This window comes from Oncorhynchus gorbuscha, linkage group LG10 (genome assembly GCF_021184085.1).
Source record: "Oncorhynchus gorbuscha isolate QuinsamMale2020 ecotype Even-year linkage group LG10, OgorEven_v1.0, whole genome shotgun sequence".
NCBI lineage: Eukaryota > Metazoa > Chordata > Actinopteri > Salmoniformes > Salmonidae > Oncorhynchus > Oncorhynchus gorbuscha.
The window spans coordinates 82,686,859-82,710,655 of record NC_060182.1 but is presented as its reverse complement, the minus strand read 5'-3'; the positions used below and the strand labels follow the sequence as shown (position 1 = coordinate 82,710,655).

The 23,797-nt window shown below is 44.5% G+C and overlaps 1 protein-coding gene and 1 non-coding gene across 2 annotated transcripts in view; one reads left to right on the top strand and one right to left on the bottom strand.

Annotated features, from left to right (window-relative positions):
* LOC124046653 (mitogen-activated protein kinase-binding protein 1-like) overlaps positions 1–23,797 on the top strand; it is a 61,581-nt gene that overhangs the window by 6,073 nt on the left and 31,711 nt on the right. The window contains 5 exon segments of the mRNA XM_046367271.1: positions 11,276–11,338; positions 12,681–12,738; positions 16,272–16,442; positions 18,079–18,219; positions 21,171–21,353. Of these exon segments, the coding sequence (XP_046223227.1) occupies positions 11,276–11,338; positions 12,681–12,738; positions 16,272–16,442; positions 18,079–18,219; positions 21,171–21,353 (616 nt within the window).
* Positions 11,114–11,189, bottom strand: trnas-uga. Its single transcript has one exon. It is a non-coding gene; the product is annotated as a tRNA-Ser (tRNA).

The following is a 23,797-nucleotide window of genomic DNA, read 5'->3' as shown; positions in this document are numbered from 1 at the left end:
CTTTACATGGATCAGTCGTCCTGTTCCCTTTGCAGAATAACAGCCCCAAAGCATGACGTTTCCACCCCCATGTTTCACAGTAGGTATGGTGTTCTTTGGATGCAACTCAGCATTCTTTGTCCTCCAAACACGACGAGTTTAGTTTTTACCAAAAAGTTATATTTTGGTTTCATCTGACCATATGACATTCTCCCAATCTTCTTCTGGATCATCCAAATGCTCTCTAGCAAACTTCAGACGGGCCTGGACATGTACTGGCTTAAGCAGGGGGACACGTCTGGCACTACAGGATTTGAGTCCCTGGCGGCGTAGTGTGTTACTGATGGTAGGCTTTGTTACTTTGGTCCCAGCTCTCTGCTGTTCATTCACTAGGTCCCCCCGTGTGGTTCTGGGATTTTTGCTCACCGTTCTTGTGATCATTTTGACCCCACGGGTTGAGATTTTGCGTGGAGCCCCAGATCGAGGGAGATTATCAGTGGTCTTGTATGTCTTCCATTTCCTAATAAGTGCTCCCACAGTTGATTTCTTCAAACCAAGCTGCTTACCTATTGCAGATTCAGTCTTCCCAGCCTGGTGTCCTTTGACAGGTCTTTGGTCTTGGCCATAGTGGAGTTTGGAGTGTGACTGTTTGAGGTTGTGGACAGGTGTCTTTTATACTGATAACAAGTTCAAACAGGTGCCATTAATACAGGTAACGAGTGGAGGACAGAGGAGCCTCTTAAAGAAGAAGTTACAGGTCTGTGAGTGCCAGAAATCTTCACCTACAAAGCTTGTTTGTAGGTGACCAAATACTTATTTTCCACCATAATTTGCAAATGAATTCAATTAAAAATCCTACAATGTGATTTTCTGGATTTGTTTTCTTCTCATTTTGTCTGTCATAGTTGAAGTGCACCTATGATGAAAATTACAGTCCTCATCTTTTTAAGTGGGAGAACTTGCACAATTGGTGGCTGACTAAATGTGTGTGTGTGTGTGTGTGTGTGTGTGTGTGTGTGTGTGTGTGTGTGTGTGTGTGTGTGTGTGTGTGTGTGTGTGTGTGTGTGTGTGTGTGAATTTACATTTATTTAACTAGGCAAGTCAGTTAAGAACAAATTCTTATTTACAGTGACGGCCTAGGAACAGTGGGTTAACTGTCTTGTTCAGGGGCAGAGCGACAGATTTTTACCTTGTCAGCTCGGGATTCGATCGAGCAACCTTTCGGTTACTGGCCCAACACTCTAACCACTAGGCATCCTGTCGCCCCCGCCACAATTGGCCCAGCGTCGTCCAGGTTTGGCTGATGTAGGCCGTCATTGTAAATAATAATTTGTTGTTAAATAAAAATATATATTTTTTAAAGTCATTTTTGGAAAATGTGAAGCATATGCGTGGAGGCCATGTGTGATCTATCTTTACAGAACTGACTAGGTAGGCAGAGCACCATTAAGTCAGTTCAGAGCTGACTAGGTAAACAGAGGCAGAGCACCATTAAGTCAGTTCAGAGCTGACTAGGTAAACAGAGGCAGAGCACCATTAGGTTTTGAATTTAATACACTTCAAAAGTCCCTAGACGGTAAGATTTTTCAGAGAATGAGTGGAGCGCGAAAGCTGGAGAGAGTGAGAGAGAGAGAGTAGGAAAGTCATTTCTCAGCAATGATCAGGACGTGTGTGTTGTATTCATCAGGGGAAAGATATCTTGTGGTTTATGAACACAGAAGAGCTGTGTCATGAGGAGCCGTTTTAGTCATGTAGCTCGCTAGGTCGACACTTTCAGAAGTAGTCCTTGCTACAAGGTTTGAGAGGCGGTCTGTAGTATACTGTACATAGCACTGCTTTAACTATGATTTTAGCCGTGGTTGATATTTTGGGTCGACAGCTTGATGCTTTCCTTGTGCTATGATAGTCATACCGTTGTATCACTTCAATAACACAGCATGTCTGTCTTTAGAGATGATAGAGACTAAGATGCATTAGTTAGACCTTTAAGTCAGTTTTCAGTGTCTCCACACGAGGTTTCTCTGCAATACTACACATCTAGTAATTGGCAACTAAATTGCTGAGTAGGCCTATGCTCAGCCAACCATCAACAATCCTAATAGTGCCTTAAGTTAAGTAAAATAACTAGTTTTGTCCTGGGGGAACTTAATTTGTTTGCTGTATTCAGTAAGAGCCTCTGACCTTCACATAGGAACCAGGCTATTGTTTTCAATCTCTCCAAGGGGTCTGCTGATAAGGTGGACTGTGGACAACATGGGCTAGAATGTGAGGTAGAGTCTCTGACCTCTATCACATGCTTCATCATCTCATTAAGTTGTTAGGCTTTACAGCTGTGTGTGCGCGGCTATGAAAACAATGAAGGGAATCACATGAGATATATATATATATATATACACTACACAGTGGCATACAGATCATTGATTCTAAATAAATACAGTAGCCATGGCCTACTTCCTGGAAGTGTAATGTGCAGGGGTAAGCCTGAAGTAGATTCCGTGGATTGGGAGGGGAGATGGTCACAGGCATCCCAACAAGGAATTACAGGAATCAGAAAGATATATTCTCTGCTTACTCAGCTGCTTGTGTTAATGTGCATGTTAGGCTGAGGTCCAGATCCAATGAGACCCGGCAGATGTCTTAGGCTGCTTCCCAATAGGCACCCTATTCCCTATACAGTGCACTACTTTTCACCAGAGCCCTGGTAAAAAGTACTGTTGTACTATATAGGGTGTCATTTGGAAGACGCTGCAGATGTTTTTGTGGGAGAGGAAGCATCTTCACACCAGAGAGTGTCTGTCTGTGGAGGGTTTAGGGTCAGTCCAAGCCCTTACACAAAGCTGTCACACATGGCCCGGGTCGTATTCATTAAGAACCAAATGGACTGAAACTGGGTGGGACTACTAACCTGAATTTAAACACTCATTCTCATTTCAAAATGTTTTGCTACGCTTTTCTATGGCGTGCACTACTGAATACGATCATGGGCTGAGTCCTGCACCTGATGAGGTCTAGCTATGGGTGCTGAATACGACCATGGGCTGAGTCCTGCACCTGATGAGGTCTAGCTATGGGTGCTGAATACGACCATGGGCTGAGTCCTGCACCTGATGAGGTCTAGCTATGGGTGCTGAATACGACCATGGGCTGAGTCCTGTACCTGATGAGGTCTATGGGTGCTGCGACCATGGGCTGAGTCCTGTGTGTCTGAAATTGGGCACACCTGATTCTAGCTTTTAATATATGGGTGAGTGCACCTGATGAGGTCTACTATGGGTTTGACCAGACCACTGATGACCCCACAATGCACCTGATGAGGTCCTTCATCGAAAGCACCTGTGAATGGGTGCTGTTCCATTTAGTCCTGCACCTGATGAGGTTCTATGGGTCTTGAAAATGATGATACTGAACACTATTCTATTTTAAAAAACACTTTTTGTCCCAATGGTATCATGAACTGAAATAGCCTACTTCTCTTGAAAAGATTATCCATATGCTGAAATAAGAGATTATCCATATGCACAAAAAAAAAAAACATTTCTCTCAAATGTTGTGCACAAATGTTCTTACATCCCTGTTAGTGAGCATTTCTCCTCTGCCAAGATAATCTATCCACCTGACAGGTGTGGTATATCAAGAAGCTGATTAAACAGCATTATCATTACACAGGTGTCCCTCGGACTGGGGACAATAAAAGGCCACTCTAAAATGTGCAATTTTGTCATACAACACAATGCTACAGATGTTTCAAGTTCTGAGGGAGCGTGCGATTGGGATGCTGATGGCGGGGATGTTCACCAGAACTGTTGGCAGATAATTGAATGTTAACTGCTCTACCATAAACCGCCTCCAACATTGTTTTAGAGAATTTGGCAGAACATCCAACTGGCCTCACAACCGCAGACCACATGTAACCACGCCAGCCCAGGACCTCCATATCCAGCTTCTTCAACTGCGGAGTCGTCTGTGACCAGCCACCCAGACAGCAGATGAAACTGAGTGTTTGTCTGTAATAAAGTCCTTTTGTGGGGAAAAACTCATTCTGATTGCCAAGTGGGTGGGCCTGGCTCCCAAGTGGGTGGGCCTGGCTCCCAAGTGGGTGGGCCTGGCTCCCAAGTGGGTGGGCCTGGCCCAAGTGGGTGGGCCTGGCTGCCAAGTGGGTGGGCCTGGCTGCCAAGTGGGTGGGCCTGGCTGCCAAGTGGGTGGGCCTGGCTGCCAAGTGGGTGGGCCTGGCTGCCAAGTGGGTGGGCCTGGCTGCCAAGTGGGTGGGCCTGGCTGCCAAGTGGGTGGGCCTGGCTGCCAAGTGGGTGGGCCTGGCTGCCAAGTAGGTGGGCCTGGCTGCCAAGTGGGTGGGCTGCGCCTCTGCCCAGTCATGTGAAATCCATAGATTAGGGCCTAATGAATTTATTTCATTTGACTGATTTCCTTATATGAACTGTAACTTAGTATAAAAAAAAATGTTGTTGGTGGTGGTTGTTATTATTATTATCGGGGAATGGGAATATCAGGATCCCAAAGATAAGTTGTTGAATGCTAGTTCAGTGACAAGGGATTGTATATTTTTTGATTTACCATAGCTTTGTTGTTTGATGACTGAAGGATATCAGCATTTTCTGCAAACATCTTAAAGTGGCAATCAGCAGTAGAAACAATAAAACATTACTCCCTGCCCCTGTTTGATTAAAAACTGAGGGATGGGGCTTGAGAAATGGAACCACTCTTAGATTCATAAACCGAGCTATGCATGAATGGCCTGACCTTCCATGATATCAAAATTATAGTCTTAACCATGTTTTCAGGCTATGTATGGTTTGTTTACATTTACTTTGTATACAAACATTGGAATTAAACAAGGTTATTACTGGTTCTGATGGGGTACAACAGTTGAACTAAGCTCATATTCTTCAAGAATCAATGGGTACATATAATTCATATATACGTCCAAAAATGGATGTAGCAACTTTTGATTGCCCCTTTTAAATGTCACCTTTGCCTACCTTTTGTTAGTGCATTTCTGGCAGAACCTGAATGCAGCACATGGACTGTATAGGTCAATATCCATGGTACTACAGTGTGTGTGTATATACAGTGCAACCTAGAATGATATGTGAGGTCATTGAACAGGGTAGGACTGTATGGGTTTTGGATGAATGAATGTCTGGGTTGTCTGACACAGCGGCATCTCTAGTGATGTGGAATCAATGTCCTCTGTGAGCATTAAACGTCCTGCTGGCTGTTGGAGTCTAACATGCGTGACTAGATGTCTGTCAGACAGGCACCCTCGACTTGTCCTGACCGCACTGCAGCAAACTGAGTCCGTATTAACTGTGTGTATGTGTGAAGAGGGAGCGAGGGTTAGGAAAAAGGTGCGGGGGGGAGGGAATAGTCCTCTTGTAGCCCCTAGCTATTAGATAGCCCTGCTCAGAGGTAGAGGAGTGTACTCTGCCTCTGTGCTGCATTGCAGCTCTTTGCTGGAGGGTCCCACAACAGCATCTGTAACTGTATTCTCAAAGGATGCAGTAAGATCTGAGGCGCTGGATGGACTGAAAAGACAAACCGCTACAAAGAAAACACTGACTACAGAGAATAGCCTCAATCCTGAGGCAATAAATATATATTCTTTAGCACTTTGTAAGTCTACAGTAGACAACTGTATCTGTCTCTTATGTAGTCTCTCATTGTGCTCACTCTCATAGGTACCAACGTTGGTACAGCTACAATATGCTGCCTTCATCAGGGTTGCATTGTTCCACAGTAGAATTAAAGAGATTGAACAGGATCTTAAGCATTTACACATTTGTTACCTGTCATATGAATTGTGCAGTGATTTATTTTTTACAGGACGTAACATATCATTTGAAATGGATGACGTCATACACAATGTCCGAGGACCCGTTTTGGCTCGTAAGCGCTGCTTTCCAAACTACTGGTGGAAATGATACAAGCTCTTTATTAGCCATCTTTAAGGACAGAGAAGCCCTCGTTTTGCTCCTGTTGTTGTTAGCCAGCTACCCTGACCGTACCGGGACAGGAGACTTGCAGCATGGCAGATTAATGATGAGGTCGTCCAGTCTGTCTCAGAGTGAACGGAGGACAAGAAATAAGGCAGGATCAGCATGGATAGATGGAGGGGTAGGTTCTTTGAAGTGGAGTGGACTGGCAGATCGGAGGGTGGTCTCTCTGTCTTCTCTCTGGGGTCGGAAGGAAATTGATATACCCTCCCTGCAGACACTACAGACCCTGTAAGGCTTTGTCGTTTCATTTCAGAGCCTTGACCACCTGTCAGTTTGCTGAACGAACCCACCAGATGGCTGATGGGTGGCTGATGAGGATTGCCTTTACTGTGTGGTAACACTATTACTCAGCCTGTCATGAATTAGCCTTAGGTATAGGCTCTTCTTTTAACTGGTCTTCCCCCTCCGCTACTGCATACTCGGCCATGAATTTAGCCATAGGTATAGGCTCCTCCCTCCTTCTTTTAACTGGTCTTCCCCCTCCATTACTGCATACTCAGCCATGAATTTAGCCATAGGTTAGTCTAGGTAGGGAGGCTGTTGTTTTAACTAGTCCACCCCCCCACCCTCCTCAGTCTATGACTGATCCTGTCTGATCAGTAAATATTGGATGTATATTGCTCTGAAATCAGTTAGAATATTTGCTTGAGATCAGGTGCGTGCTGCCATGTTGAACATCAATGTTTTTATTGTTTTAAAGTATATAAGTTTTCTATAGTATGTTTATAACTGTATGACAGTGTTAGCATTGTGATTCTAACTAGTGGTTACCATTCAGCAGCAATTCTTTGGTTTGCTGTAGTTTGCATAATATTTTCCATGTAAATTCTGCTGAACGGTTGAAGCCCCATCTCCTCTCCAGCCTCTCTTATCTGTTAAAATATACTTCATGACCAAAAGTATGTGGACACCTGCTCATCAAACATCTCATTCTAAAACCATGGGCATTAAGATGGAGTTGGTCCCCCCTTTGATACTATAACAGCCTCCACTCTTCTGGGAAGGCTTTCCACTAGATGTTGCAACATTGCTGCAGGGACTTGCTTCCATTCAGCCACGAGCATTAGTGAGGTCGGGCACTGATGTTGGGTGATCAGGCCTGGCTCACAGTCGGCGTTCCAATTCATCCTAACATTGTTTGATGGCATTGAGTTCAGGGCTCTATCCAGACTAGTCAAGTTCTTCGTCACCGATCTCAACAAACCATTTCTGTATGGACCTCGCTTTGTGCACGGCGGCATTGTCATGCTGAAACAGGAAAGAAAGCGTCTTCCCCAAACTGTTGCCACATAGTTGGAAGCACAATGTCATTGTATGCGGTAGCGTTAAGATTTCCCTTCACTGGAACTAAGGGGCCTAGCCCCAACCATTATTCCTCCTCCACCTAACTTTACAGTTGGCACTATGCATTCAGGTAGCGTTGTCCTGGCATCAGCCAAACCCAGATTCGTCCGTCGGACTGCCAGATGGTTTTGCGTGATTCATCACTCCAGCCGACGCTTGGCATTGCGCATGATGATCTTAGGCTTGTGAGCAGCTGCCCAGCCACAGAAACCAATCTCATGAAACTCCTGATGAACAGTTCTTGTGCCGAGGTGGCTTCCAGAGGCAGTTTGGAACTCGGTCCCGAGTGTTGCAACCGAGGACAGATGATTTTAACGTGCTACGTAGTTTAGCACTCAGCGGACCCGTTCTGTGAACTTGTATGGCCTACCACTATGCGGCTGAGCCGTTGTTGCTCCTGTATGTTTCCCCTTCACAATAACAGCACTTACAGTTGACCGGAGCAGCTCTAGCAGTGCAGAAATTTTACAAACTGTTGGAAAGGTGGCATCCCATGACTGTGCCACATTTAAAGTCCCTGAGCGCTTCACTAAGGCCAGTCTACTACCAATGTTTGTCTATGGAGATTGCATGGCAGTGTGCTCTATTTTATACACTTCTCAGCAAAGGGTCTGGCTGAAATAGCCAAATCCACTAATTTGAAGGGGTGTCCACATACGTTTGTTTATACAGTACCAGTCAAAAGTTTGGACATACCTTCTCATTCCAGGGTTTTTCTTTATTATTACAATTTCCTACATTGTAGAATAATAGTGAAGACATCAACACTATGAAATAACACATAACAACATCATATGGAATGATATAGTGACCAAAAAAGTGTTAAATCAAAATATATTTTAGATTTGAGATTCACGCCTGTTAATTGAAATGCATTCCAGGTGACTACCTCATGAAGCTGGTTGAGAGAATGCCAAGAGTGTACAAAGCAGTCATCAAGGCAAAGGGTGGCTACTTTGAAGAATCTCAAATCTAAAATATATTTTGATTTGTTTAACACTTTTCTTGCTTACTACATGATTCCATATGTGTTATTTCATAGTGTTGATGTCTTCACTATTATTCTACAATGTAGGAAATTGTAATAATAAAGAAAAACCCTTGAATGAGTAGGTGTGTCCAAACGTTTGACTGGTACTGTATAGTGTATAACCAGCCCAGTTGCCCTGACCTGTTTAATAAGGAATAAAAACCTGGGACACCAGGTGGGTGTAATTATTTATCAGGTTGAACAGAAAACCAGCAGGCTCCAGACCTCGTAGGGTCAGAGTTGAATACCCCTGATGTAGGGAATAGGGTGCCATTTTGGATGGAGCTAATGTCTGCAGGTTAGAGCTGGTCTGTTTTAGTGTTATGGTATAGGTTGGGAAAACATGTTTTGATGAAGCGTTAGAGCTTTTTCTAATGCTTAGCCTAAGGTAGTAGTGATACTGATTATCTAGGCTACTCTGTAGATCTTCAAGACAGGCTGTTCGTTTCCTGATTCATGTCTTTGTTAATAAATAGCCAACTGTGTTCATTTGACTGTGCTTGCTGACACCGGATGACCAGCAGTGTCTGGAATAGAAAAATCAGGATAGCAGTTTGTGCTAGCCTAGTACTGCAGCCTGTGTTGTGGGAAAGATAACTTGTAGGAATATTTTGCCTGAGAGAGGAAGCTCACGTTCAGCACTCCTACTCAGGTCTTTGATCTGAGCCCTGTCTATCAATCCAATGGTTCTATGTACACACAATAATGCTATTATGTTCTAACCACTCAATATTCCACACTCTCTCGCTTCCCCTGTAAAACCCAGTGGAACTGTAGAAGGGAGGGAGGGAGTTTATGGTGTGTTTGTGGTGCAATGAGTAATGGTGTATTGATCCATGAGCTCATTCCCCTCCCACCCCTGTAGTTCTGGCTGAAGTAATGCCACAGAGTAGACAGCCATGAGCCATTCCTCTACTGCTGACATAGGCTGAAAAAGAACAAACCGATGACAGCCAAGGCATGGAAGGCAGTGATGAAGTGCACTCAATCAACAACGTGCAGCTTGTTTCCTACCTATTGAATGAGATGACAGCACAGCAGACAGGAATTGTTCTGTGGTGTGGTCTCTAACTCTGGGGCCCAGCTGGCCTGCATGTCCTGCCTTCCCACAGTCCTATCTGGCTGCTCTCTGACATGTGACACCAGCAAGCAGGCAGCATAAAACCTGCTCCAGGGGCCTAGGTAGTCAACCACTGACCAACAGACGCTGTCTCAAATGGCACCCTATTCTCTATGTAGTGCACTACGTTTGACCCTTATGGGAATAGGGGGTGCCATTTGGGATGCAGTCTGTCTCTGTCTCTCTCTCTCTCTCATTTTCTCTCTCGTTCTTTCTTGTTCTTTCTCGTTCTCTTTCTCTCGTTCTGTGTGTCTGAGTGTCGTGTTTACACCGTGCCAGGCAGGAGAGCTGACTGGCTGCTGGCCAGTTATTGTAACAGTCCCATTTGTATCTGCAACCTACATATGTGACATTTCAGGCTGCAAGCAGAAGCCTCTCCAGCTCCCCAGACAGCCATTGACCAGGGGATGGAAGGTCTGTGTGTATCTGGCACCTACCGTACCCCGTTCAAAGGCACTTAAATATTTTGTCTTGCCCATTCACCCTCTGAATGGCACACATGAGCAATGCCAGGGTTGACTAAGTCTGGCATGGGCCGTCACCTCCCTCTCTCCTTCTCTCCCTCTCAGTAGGAGGCAGTTCAGAGGGACTGAGGAGCTTTACACCGTTAAGCATCACACAGACGCATGCTGGGCTTCCTGTACAAGTGTGGCATTGGGCTGCATTCTCAGTGCCCAGTTTGATTCTCTGGAGACTCTTTAAGAGTGAATTGGTGTTAGGTAACTTTTGGCATCATGTCAGTAGGACAGTGCATCAGCACAGTGCAGCAGGTTTGGACACTGTAGTCTTGTGGTCATACAACATCTTTCCCTCATTGTATGGCATTTCCCCCTACAGTTCCAGTGGAAGTCCTCTGGAAGAAAAACATGAAGCATTTACAATGTTCCTGCTTGCAGATCCCCAAAGCAAGGCTTTGTCAGCTGCTCTGTGGTGGTGAGGCTACTAGCTCAGTAGACAGCAGTACGGTAGGGCTACTGTAGAGTTTCCGAAGGTGCACCACCATTTCTTTTCTAGAACTTTCTCCATCTTGTCTGTCAATCTCAGTGATGCCATAGTGCCTGGCTGTCCCTTTGATTGTATCCCCAGTACACCTGAAACACTTCTATTCAAAGGCTTTCCAGCTCTGATGATCACAACAGTGCCCAGCCTCTCCCTGAGACATTGTATTCACAGCAAGTATTCTCTCTCATCTTCCCTGCTGTGTGATAAAGTAAAAGGCCCTGGACGTTGTTTAGCTTCTAGGAGTGTTTCCCCACTGGGAGATGAAACAAGAAATGGAAGGAAATCTGGTTTTTGCTTGGTCATGCTACTCAGTGCTCCTGCATTCACACACAATGACTTTTCAGCCATGCTGTCCGCTACTCTGATATTCAACCTAAAATACAGCAAGCGAGGGATATTAAGTATTTATGTAACTTTATTTTAGTGCGGCTTGGGAGTTATTCTTGGCAACAGGGAATTCCGTGTAGTCTGTGTTGTGACTCAGTTTACACTCTCCGCAGTAGTTATATTTACGTTTACTACTTACCTAACTTTGTATGTTTGTTTACTTTACTTTTTATCTAGCACTTTGCTGTCCATTTTAAATGTGTCATTTTAGCAGACCCTCTTATCCAGAGCTTTTGTACTGGTCCCCCATGGGAATCGAACCCACAACACTGGCATTTCAAGCACCATGCTCTACCAACTGAGCTACATGGGAGACCGCTGAGCCTTGATTATCGGGGGTCATTTCCCCTGAGTAAATCTATGTAGTCTAAACCCTATTCTCGTTCCTTCTCTTTCCTACAGATGTGTGGTGGTGCTGCTGAACCCCAGGAAGAACAAACAGCATCACATCCTCAACAGCTCCAGGTGAGGCTTCATACGGTGTAATTGCTGCCTCCTGTTCAGTCCGTCAAGCCAGGCGAAGCCAAGAGAGTGCATGGCTTCAGCCAGCTAGTCAGTCACTTAGGCTTCAGGGTTCCTCCTCATACATCGCTGACATACAAAAGCAAAACTACAACAGTAAAGATTGTAATAGCAATCCCATGACAATAGTCTTGATTTGGTGCATAGGCTACATACCCAGCCATCACCTGTGTCTCAAGACACGTCCAAGTTTATCATAAGACATTAACAGAATCCATCAGTGAGTCTTATTTCCTGCAACTTTTTGAAGAAGCAACCAGAATTCCCTGTCTGTGTGTGTCTACCACTTTGTGTAGCTGTTAGCGATGATGCTAATGAAAAGTCTTCTGGTAGATGGAAAGGCTTTCACAAAAACCTTCTCAGTTAAATGTTAGCTACAAAGTAGCCTATGCTGACCTGGCAGAATGATATCATGATTATTTGCATCAATTCAGTGGGAACCCCTGGAGCGTTTCAGGTTAACTGCCTTGCCCAAGGCCACAGCGACAGACTTTTCACCTTGTCGGCTCCGGGATTCGAACAAGTGATCTTTCGATTACTGGCCCAACGCTCTAACCTCGAGGCTACCTGCCACCCATATACAGTTCCAGTCTAAAGTTTGGACACACTTACTCATTCCAGGGTTTTTCTTTAGTTTTAATATTCTCTACGTTGTAGAATAATAGAGAAGATTTGTGGTTCCATGGAGTAGGATTGCCTAACCCTGTAGGACCTGTTAACACACGCCATCTGGATGAGGGAGGGAGCTAGTCTATAGTGTCTAACACAACATGGCTTAAGGAACGACTGAACAAGAGCACTGGACAGACAGTCAGCCACAACTAAAGCAGCACCCCGGCTTCAAAGCCACTGCCAACCCCTTTCATGTATGGAAAAGGCAGAGGTAGGTAGACGTGGTCGCGTCATTAAGGCTGAAAAGATGTCCTCTAAATCAATGTGACTAGCTGGCTCCATCCAGTCTTCATTCTGTCATATACCGAGATGAGTTTGTTTTCTTAATCTCTCCTTGTTGGAGGCTAAAACTGGAACTTAATACCCTCTCTGCTCTACTCCTACTGCTCATCACTCTACAGACTAATTATTACTCTGCCATGATTAGATCACAGTACAGTAATGCTTAGTACAACATTACAATCATCAGATTTGATGTATTGATTGTGGTGAGTGTGCCATTGTTATAGAGTACACCCCAAGCGGAAAAACCCCTCGAGACCAGGATGCATTCACTTATCTTCGACAGTAATGAAACGTTTCCTCTCCTATCTGTCTCCTATTCTCTTCACAGGAAAACCATCACCACTCTGTCATTTTCACCTGATGGCAAATTTGTGGTCACAGGAGAGGTGAGTGTCATTCCATTGTTAGGGACCTATAAGATCCGTGATGTGAAAAAAACGTGGACATAATCACGGAATCCAGACATTAAAACAGAATTCAACCATATTAAAAAATGTGTCAACTTAATTAGGGAATCAACTAAATGTATTTAAAGTTAATTAATTTGTCAAATTGTATCATAAGACATTAACAGAATGCATCAGTGATTTGTATTTCCTGTAACTTTCTGAAATAGCAAAGAGAATTCCTCGTCTGTATGTGCAGTGCGTCTACCACTTTGTGTAGCTGTTAGCGATGATGCTAATGAAAAGTCTTCTGGTAGATGGAAAGGCTTTCACAAAAACCTTCTTAGTTAAATGTTAACTACAAAGTAGCCTATATTTAGCTGGCAGAATGATATCATAATTATTTGCATCACTCCAGTGGGTATTTGTTTTGCAAACGCTACCATCACATGTGCGCTACAAAACACTGCGAAAGAAAAGCCTCTTGCTAGCGCTGGAATTAAAGGATAACTACACCCCAAAATCTAAATTCCTCAAAACATTCCTAGACCTCCATAATGGTCTCCTGATGTGGTTTAAACATTGTTGTGGACTTAAACACTCAATTCAGTGTTTTTTTCTATAAAGAAAAGTGTGATTTTGAGAGTGAAAACCTGAAAAAACAGGGAAAACGGACACCTGGAGAAACAAAATGGAGAAAACAGAATTTGGGGAAAAAATAAATGGAATCAGGCAAAATATAACACATTTTTTAGGGCCCTATATTATGTCTTTGCATGCCGTGATGAAATTATGATACTTCAACTGTAGCTTCCTAAAAAAGGTGCTGACTGTTTCCTGCTCCACTGCCAGGGCATGGCAGAGCTATCATTGCAGTGTCCAACCCCACAGTTCATAAACGGAACACTGTCTGTGCCACATTTACAAAGGTGTGTGTGTGTGTGTGTGTGTGTGTGTGTGTGTGTGTGTGTGTGTGTGTGTGTGTGTGTGTGTGTGTGTGTGTGTGTGTGTGTGTGTGTGTGTGTGTGTGTGTGTGTGTGTGTGTGTGTGTGTGTGTTCGCGCTGTGTGTGTGTGTGTGTGTGTTCGCGCTGTGTGTGTTAGTTTAATCCATACTAGCCAGAAAAGTGTGTGTGCTGTTGCAGGGTTGCCATGGCAGCAGGAGGGGGCAGGGTGCCAGACTGACTCTGTCAGCTGTCTGGAGGGGAGGGAAGAGAAAGAGGGAGACTTCCATGGATGTGCCAGTGGCAGAAGGCACATAGCACGTGCTGGTGCTCAGCTCACCCTGTCTCTCTGTCCTCTGTGGTGTAGCTAACTGACCATGCTGCCAGTGACCATGCTGCCAGTGACCATGCTGCCAGTGACCATGCTGCCAGTGACCATGCTGCCTACCCTATGTATGTTCTCAAAGGGAGGTCCCTCTGTTCAGTCTGCCTCTGTTCTTTCTTTTAAAGAGCTAGACAACATCTCTCCTGATTGTTTTGTTCTAAGGAGGTGCAGCAAAGCTAATCCCAACCATGGGTTTACTGTGCCTAGCTGCTACTGTAGTTGGTTATATTTATTTACCATCAAAACACTGCACGTATCTGACATTGGTAGAAATATGCCTTATGTCGCTCATACGGGACCTCTTCCCATAGCCAGTATAAGAATGATGCGTACAAAGCCACTGCCTGCAGAGGGGAAGAAGGTACTAGGGATGGATTAGAATATATTTCCTGGGTTAAGCTTCCCTCGCCTGTCCTCTTTAAATTCCCTCCACTTGATCTTCTGTTCTGTCGTTGAGTTGCATAAGACAAATCATTAGCGGATTAGTAAGCAGTTACAGGGTACATTGAAAAGCTTAGTGGAGACTAGAGCGTCTCTTGTCCATCTGCATGATCCAGGGATTCTGACTGTGGCGACATCACCTTGTGAACACAAACCTGTCAGGTGGTTATTATAAGAATCGACTTGCCGATATAAATTAATATAAAATGTGTGGATGGGGGGGATGTGTGACACATGGTGTGTAGAGTTAAAACAAGCACAATGGCTGTCTCTCTCGCTCTCTCTCGCTGACTCACTCTGTCTGTCTCTCTTTCTCTCTCTCTTTCTCCCACTCTCTCTTTCTCTGTCTCTCTTTCTCTCTCTTTCTCTCTCTCTCTCTCTCTCTCTCTCTCTCTCTCTGTATTTGTCTGTCTGTCTCTCTTTGTCTGTCTCTCTCTCGTGTCTCTCTCGCTTGTCTCTCTCTCTCTCGCTTGTCTCTCTCTCTCTCTTTGTCTGTCTGTCCCTCTCTCTTCTCTCTCTCTCTCTCTCTCTCTCTCTCTCTCTCTCTCTCTCTCTCTCTGTATTTGTCTGTATGTCTTTCTCTTTGTCTGTCTCTCTCTGTCTCTCTCTCTGTTTATCTCTGCCTCTCTGTCTCTCGTGTCTCTCTCGTGTCTGTCTCTCTCTCGCTCTCTCTCGTGTCTCTCTCGCTCTCTCTCGTGTCTGTCTCTCTCTCGCTCTCTCTCGTGTCTCTCGTGTCTCTCTCGCTCTCTCTCGTGTCTCTCGTGTCTCTCTCGCTCTCTCTCGTGTCTCTCGTGTCTCTCTCGCTCTCTCTCGTGTCTCTCGTGTCTCTCTCTCGCTCTCTCTCGTGTCTCTCGTCGCTCTCTCTCTCGCTCTCTCTCGTGTCTCTCTCGCTCTCTCTCGCTCTCTCTCGTGTCTCTCGTGTCTCTCTCGCTCTCTCTCGCTCTCTCTCGCTCTCTCTCGTGTCTCTCTCGCTCTCTCTCGTGTCTCTCTCGCTCTCTCGTCTCTCTCGCTCTCTCTCGTGTCTCTCGTGTCTCTCTCTCGTGTCTCTCTCTCGTGTCTCTCTCTCGTGTCTCTCTCTCGTGTCTCTCTCTCGTGTCTCTCTCTGTGCCTCTCTCTCTGCCTCTCTCTCTGCCTCTCTCTGTTTCTCTCTCTGTCTCTCTCTCTCTGTCTCTCGTGTCTCTCTCGCTCTCTCTCGTGTCTCTCATGTCTCGCTCTCTCTCGTGTCTCTCTCTCGTGTCTCTCTCTCGTGCCTCTCTCTGTCTCTCTCTCTGCCTCTCTCTCTGTTTCTCTCTCTGTTTCTCTCTCTGTTTCTCTCTCTGTTTCTCTCTCTGTCTCTCTGTTTCTCTCTCTGTGTCTCTGCTCTCTCTCGTGTCTCGCTCTCTCTCGTGTCTCGCTCTCTCTCGTGTCTCGCTCTCTCTCGTGTCTCGCTCTCTCTCGTGTCTCGCTCTCTCTCGTGTCTCGCTCTCTCTCGTGTCTCGCTCTCTCTCGCTCTCTCTCGTGTCTCTCTCTCGCTCTCTCTCGTGTCTCTCTCTCGCTCTCTCTCGTGTCTCTCTCTCGCTCTCTCTCTGCCTCTCTCTCTCGTGTCTCTCTCTCTGCCTCTCTCTCTCTGCCTCTCTCTCTCGTGTCTCTCTCTCGTGTCTCTCTCTCGTGTCTCTCTGTTTCTCGGGTCTCTCTCGTGTCCCTCTGTTTCTCTCGGGTCTCTCTCGTGTTGCTCTCGTGTCTGTCTCTCTCTCTCGTCTCTCTCTCTCTGACTCTCTCTCTCCAGAGTGGACACATGCCTGCTGTGCGGGTGTGGGACGTTGCAGAACGGACCCAGGTTGCTGAGTTACAGGAACATAAGTACGGCATCTCCTGTGTGGCGTTCTCCCCCAACAGCAAGTACATTGTCAGCGTGGGATACCAGCACGACATGATTATCAATGTTTGGGCCTGGAAGGTAGCTAGCAACTCTCTAAACTAATTTCAAAGTAATGACAAAGCAAAAACAGGTTCTTAGAAATGTTAGCATTTTAAATATATATGTATTTTAAAAAAAACATAAGTATGGCATTTCCATAAGTATTCAGACCCTTTACTCAGTACTTTGTTGAAGCACCTTTAGCAGCGATTACAGCATCAAGTTGGGTATGACGCTACAAGCTTGGCACACGTGTATTTAGGGAGTTTCTCCCATTCTTTTCTGCAGATCCTCTCAAGCTCTTTCGGGTTGGATGGGGAGCGTCGCTGCACAGCTACTTTCAGGTCTCTCCAGACATGTTAGATCGGGTTCAAGTCCGGGCTCTGGCTGGGCCACTCAAGGACATTCAGAGACTTGTCCCGAAGCCACTCCTGCGTTGTCTTGGCTGTGTCCTTAGGGTCGTTGTTCTGTTGGAATGTGTACCTTCGCCCCACTCTAATGTCCTGAGTGCTCTGGAGCAGGTTTTCATCAATGATATCTCTGTACTTTGCGCTGTTCATCTTTGCCTCGATCCTGACTAGTCTCCACGTCCCTGCCACTAAAAAACATCCCCACAGCATGATGCTGCCACCACCACTATGCTTCACCGTAGAGATGGTGCCAGGTTTCCTCCAGATGTGATGCTTGGCATTCAGGCCAAAGAGTTCAATCTTGGTTTCATCAGACCAGAGAGTCTTGTTTCTCATGGTGTGAGAGTCCTTTAGGTGCCTTTTGGCAAACTCCAAGCGGGCTGTCATGTGCCTTTTACCGAGGAGTGGCTTCCGTCGGACCACTCTACCATAAAGGCCTGATTGGTGGAGTGCTGCAGAGATGGTTGTCCTTCTGGAATGTTCTCCCATCTCCACAAAGGAACTCTGGAGCTCTGTCAGGGTGACCATCAGGTTCTTGGTCACCTCGCTGACCAAGGCTCCTCTCCCCTGATTGGTCAGTTTGGCCGGGCGGTCAGCTCTAGGAAGAGTCTTGGTGGTTCCAAACATCTTTCATTTAAGATTGATGGAGGCCACTGTGTTCTTGGGGACCTTCAATGCTGCATACATTTTTTGGTACCTTTCCCCAGATTGGTTCTGCTACACAGTCCTGTCTCGGAGCTTTATGGACAATTCCTTCAACCTCATGGCTTGGTTTTTGCTCTGACATGCACTGTCAACTGTGGGACCTTATATAGACAGGTGTGTGCCTTTCAAATCATGTCCAATCAATTGAGTATATCATCGCTGGACTCAAATCATGTTGTAGAAACATCTCCAAGGATGATTAGTGGAAACAGGAAGCATCTGAGCTCATTTTTGAGTCTCATAGAAAGGGTCTGAATACTTATGGTAATTCTGTTTTTTATTTTTAATACATTCGCTTTGTCATTATGGGGTATTGTGTGTAGATTGAGGAGAGATTAAAAATAAAATAAAATTTAGATTAAGGCTGTAATATAACAAAATGTTGAAAATGTCTGAATACTTTCCTAATGCACTAGACCGTTATAGTGGAAAATGCTAAGTGCTGTTTTTGAGCTACCCTTCAATGTTTTATACTATTTTTACTTGATTCTTGTCTGAGGACAAAGTATAAATCCACCGTTGATCTAAAGTTCTGTTCTGTGCTCTTCTTCTCTGCTCAGAAAAACATAGTGGTGGCAGCCAACAAGGTGTCCAGTAAAGTCACAGCTGTGTCCTTCTCCGATGACAGCAACTACTTTGTCACGGCAGGGAACAGGCACGTATTCAAGTTCTGGTACCTGGATCACACCAAATCGTCCAAGGTATTCACACAGTCACACCAAATCGTCCAAGGTATTAACACAGTCACACCAAATCATCAAGGTATTAACACAGTCAAATCATCCAAATCCACACAGTCACACCAAATCATCCAAGGTATTAACACAGTCACACCAAATCATCCAAGGTATCCACACAGTCACACCAAATCATTAACACAGTCACACCAAATCATCCAAGGTATCCACACAGTCACACCAAATCATCCAAGGTATCCACACAGTCACACCAAATCATCCAAGGTATCCACACAGTCACACCAAATCATCCAAGGTATCCACACAGTCACACCATCAACAACATTTCTTAATGGGGCAGTGTTCAGTTGCTACATCCATTTTTGATGTAAATGAATGATATGTGCTCATTGATTGTTTCGTGAAGAATATAATGTATAAATGCCTGCTGAGCTTAGTTCACCGGTCGTACACCATCAGAACCCAAAATATAAGCCAATGTTTGTAAACAATGTAAACAAACACTATATAGCCTCAACATGGATACAACTATACTGAACAAAAATATAAACACAACATGTAAAGTGTTGGTCCCATTTTTCACGAGTTTAAATAAAATATCCTAAAAATGTTCCATATACACAAAAGCTTATTTCTCTACAATGTTGTGCACAAATTTGTGTTCATCCCTGTTAGTGAGCATTTCTCCATTGCCAAGATAATCCATCCACCTGACAGGTGTGGCATATCAAGAAACTGATTAAACAGCATGATCATTACACATGTGCACCTTGTGCTGGGGACAATAAAAGGCCACTATAAAATGTGCAGTTTGTCACACAACACAATGCCACCGATGTCTCAAGTTTTGAGGGAGTGTGCAATTGGCATGCTGACTGCAGGAATGTCCAACAGAGCTGTTGCTGAGAAGTATTTCTGTCTATAATAAAGCCCTTTTGTAGGGAAAAACATATTCTGATTGGTTGAGCCTGGCTCCCAAGTGGGTGGGCCTCTGCGCCCCTGCCCAGTCATGTGAAATCCATAGATTAGGGCCTAATGAATTTATTTCACTTGACTGATTTCCTTCTATGAACTGTAAGGGAGTAAAATCTTGAATTCTTGCATATTGTGTTTATATTTTTGTTCAGTATAAATGTTGATATGGATATACACTACCGTTCAAAAGTTTGGGGTCACTTAGAAATGTCCTTGTTTTCCATGAAAACATACATGAAATGAGTTGCAAAATGAATAGGAAATATAGTCAAGATGTTGACAAGGTTAGAAATAATTATTTGAAAATTGAAAATTAATTGTGTCCTTCAAACTTTGCTTTCGTCATATAATCCTCCATTTGCAGCAATTATAGCCTTGCAGACCTTTGGCATTCTAGTTGTCAATTTATTGAGGTAATCTGAAGAGATTTCACCCCATGCTTCCTGAAGCACCTCCCACAAGTTGGATTGGCTTGATGGGCACTTCTACGTACCATACGGTCAAGCTGCTCCCACAACAGCACAATAGGGTTGAGATCCGGTGACTGTGCTGGCCACTCCATTATAGACAGAATGCCAGCTCACTGCTTCTTCCCTAAGTAGTTCTTGCATAGTTTGGAGCTGTGCTTTGGGTCATTGTCCTGTTGTAGGAGGAAACTGGCTCCAATTAAGCTCCGTCCACAGGGTTTGGCATGGCGTTGCAAAATGGAGTGATAACCTTCCCTCTTCAAGATCCCTTTTACCCTGTACAAATCTCCCATTTTACCACCACCACAGCACCCCCAGACCATCACATTGCCTCCACCATGCTAGACAGATAGCGTCAAGCACTCCTCCAGCATCTTCATTTTTTTCTGTGTCTCACGAATGTTCTTCTTTGTGATCCGAACACCTCAAACTTAGATTCGTCTGTCCATAACTTTTTACAATCTTCCTCTGTCCAGTGTCTGTGTTATTTTGCCCATCTTAATCTTTTATTTTTATTGTCCAGTCTATTGCTTTTTCTTTTCAACTCTGCCTAGAAGGCCAGCATCCTGGAGTCGCCTCTTCACTGTTGACGTTGAGACTGGTGTTTTGCCTGTACTATTTATGAAGCTGCCAGTTGAGGAATTGTGAGGCGTCTGTTTCTCAAACTAGAGACTCTAATGTACTTGTCCTCTTGCTCAGTTGTGCACCGGGGCTTCCTACTCGTCTTTCTATTCTGGTTAGGGCCAGTTTGCTCTGTTCTTTGAAGGGAGTAGTACACAGCATTGTACGAGATCTTCAGTTTCTTGGCAATTTCTGGCATGGAATAGCCTTCATTTTCTCGGAACAATCATATACAGTCGAGTTTCAGAAGAAAGTTCTTTGTTTCTGGCCATTTTGAGCCCGTAATTGAACCCACAAATGCTGATGCTCCAGGGGTGAGGGGTGTGTCATAATGATTAAGTTAATTAAAATTAATTAGTGAAACTGTTAAAAAATATTATATGGCATATTAAATATATTACGCTATTGTTATCATATAGAAACATAATGGAATATTGTGCATCATATTAGCATCAACATACATTATTGTTTCATTCAATTTCACATAATAATTGTGTATTTCCTTTTTGTTACATGTAATCTTTTGGTTCAACAATATATATAATGAGCATCATCAACGGGGGGGGGAACATATTAGGTGTACGCTAATAAGCTGTAGAAATAATTTTTAAATTTATAAGACTTTCATAAGGAAAATGTTTATTGTTGGAATGTAACAAATATGTACAGCGCTGAGTTGGAGGTCAGAAGAAGAGTCGGGGAAACGTCTCTCTAATCGCTCAAGTTATTAGAATAAAGACAAATGTCACACATCGACTTCAATAGCCATGTTGAGGCCGTATAGAAGGTCTTACATCCCGGGGTGTGGGACAACATAACAAACTGATGGACTACATCTATCAGACCCCATAGCAATGTCTCTGACCATCTCTCCCTCCCTGTGTCTTCTAGGTGAACGCCACGGTTCCTCTACTGGGTCGCTCGGGGCTCCTGGGGGAGCTGAGGAACAACTTCTTCTCTGACGTGGCATGTGGGAAGGGTCGTAAAGCCGGCAGCACCTTCTGCATCACCTCCTCAGGCCTGCTCTGCGAGTTCAGTGACAAACGCCTGCTGGACAAGTGGGTGGAGCTAAGGGTGAGTTAGTAGACTCTGTCGTCACGTTCATTAAGGACACAACGTAGCAAAACCTTTTGCAACCGAAAACAGACATGAGACTTGTTATAAGACAAATTCATAAAATCAAGAATCGGCTTCCTTGACTCAATAATTATAATCATAAGTATTCCTCTGCAGGGTTGAAAAGGAATATAAACTAAAAATGAAACCCTGAATTTGATGACATATTCCAGTTTATTGGACAAATTCAGGCAGTAGGCTACTTCCCTGTTCCCTGTTTCACTGAGACTGTAGCTGCCTGGCTGTATCCACAGGCGTAGAGTAGCACTGAATCGTTTTGTCTAAAACTGTCTGAATGAATGGAGATGTATCACTATTGTAACGATTATGTGTAAATGTTGGCAGAGAGAGTTAGTGATTTATCACAGCTTTCTACTGCATGATCAGATTAGAATTATAACCCCCTTTCAATCTATATGTGGCACAGTTTCAAACTTTCACTTGACTGAGCTACTTCAAAATATTCCTCATTCTACATGTAATCTAGCCACCAACTTTGTCCTACAAAACACAGCTTTCACTTCTGTATAAAGGTAAATTATAGACAGACAACTGGCTCGTGTTGGTGGAGTATTAATTTGACCTTCCATGCTGCTGTCTGTCTAATATCAGTGTTGTTGTGCTTTTTCCTCCTCTCACACTGTCCAGAAGAACGACAGTGTCACAGTAAGTCTGTCCATTGCCTGTCCTGCAGTTCCATGTCACATCAGCTGAAAGTTATTCCCCGCCCCCTCCGTTTCCCCTGAGCATCCAATTGGAGGGTTTCTCAGAATGCTGCATTCTATCATGCCTTTGACATTCCACCCCATTGGTGTGTGTTGATGTGAGCACCACCTTTCGCTATAGGCTGACATTAATTCACATGACAAGCTGTGGTCAATGTGATGCCATTATCAGCATCACTGCTCACATCACTGGTCCCTTTACTTTGGTGTGAGAACAAACATGAACTCATCAGTGTTTCCACCCTAGGCCTTAGATAGATACTGCTCACATCACTGCTAGTGCCCACCTCAAGTTCTGAGGGCCTGAGAAAATGATGTTGACTTGTGGGATACTCTGTTTGTGGGTTTTAGCTGTAATGTACTGCATGGGAATTATCAGTCAAACAGTCAGCTTTTACAGTTTACATTACATTTTACATTTTAGTCATTTAGCAGAAGCTCTTATCCAGAGCGAGCCATTATTGTTAAGTGCCTTGCTCAAGGGCACATCGACAAAACCAGTGACCTTTTGGTTACTGGCCCAACACTCTTAACCACTAGGCTACCTGCCTCTCCGGCTACAGAATTCATGCAGCATTACGATCAAACCAGCTCTGAGGTCACAACAACCTTTTCCTGAACTTGTACCACATGATTGTAACCCCACTCTGCTACCTTCCTGCTAACAGGGCTGAAGTGGGTGCACAGTCATGCTTTTGTAGCAGACACAGGACCGGAGGGAGGGAAGGAGGGAGAGGGAGGGAGGGATAGAGAGGGGGAGAGGGAGAGAGAGGGAGAGGGAGGGAGGGAGAGAGAGTGGGAGAGGGAGATGGAGAGAGAGAGAACTACAATGCTTGTTCTGTCTCAACTGCAGCTACTCCATCACATTCCATCCTGGCATATCAGACAGCTGATATCAACCTCTCCACTCAAGCTGCTCATCTCAAAACTGACTTCATTCATTTACGCTCTTAACATTCTCACTGTGAAGCTACCAGTGTGGATTCATTTAAAAGCAGGCTGTGATCTAGCCTGTATCATGTGACCACAACATCCAACTAGGACATGTCTTTCATCCCCTCACATGAACTGCATATCTTATCTGCTGTAGGCCATGAGTGGGATCATCCTCTGTCACAACTACACTCTTCCCCAGAGGCCACTTGAAGCTGCCACTTTCGTATATTTTGGTTTCTCCCCTTCTAAGATGGTTGCTTCTCTGGCATGCCGTAGTTAGCAGTGCACTGACTGGGAAAACACAGCATGCAACCCAAGTGGAGAATGTATCAAAAAAAAACATTTAGTAAATTAATGTTATTAGACTTGGAGAAAAAGCTGTGTCCATTCTGGGCTGCATGCCAGACTGAATTACTGTTATTCATAATTTCAAGCATCATTCTGGTAAATTGTAAGTGTGTTGTTATTTTCAAGCTGGATGCCTATATCTGGATCTGTTGTGTGGTTCATGGAGTGGATACCATATCCCATCTCCTTCACCACAGTGAAATATATGATGTGTGGTTCATGGAGTGGATACCATATCCCATCTCCTTCACCACAGTGAAATATATGATGTGTGGTTCATGGAGTGGATACCATATCCCATCTCCTTCACCACAGTGAAATATATGATGTGTGGTTCATGGAGTGGATACCATATCCCATCTCCTTCACCACAGTGAAATATATGATGTGTGG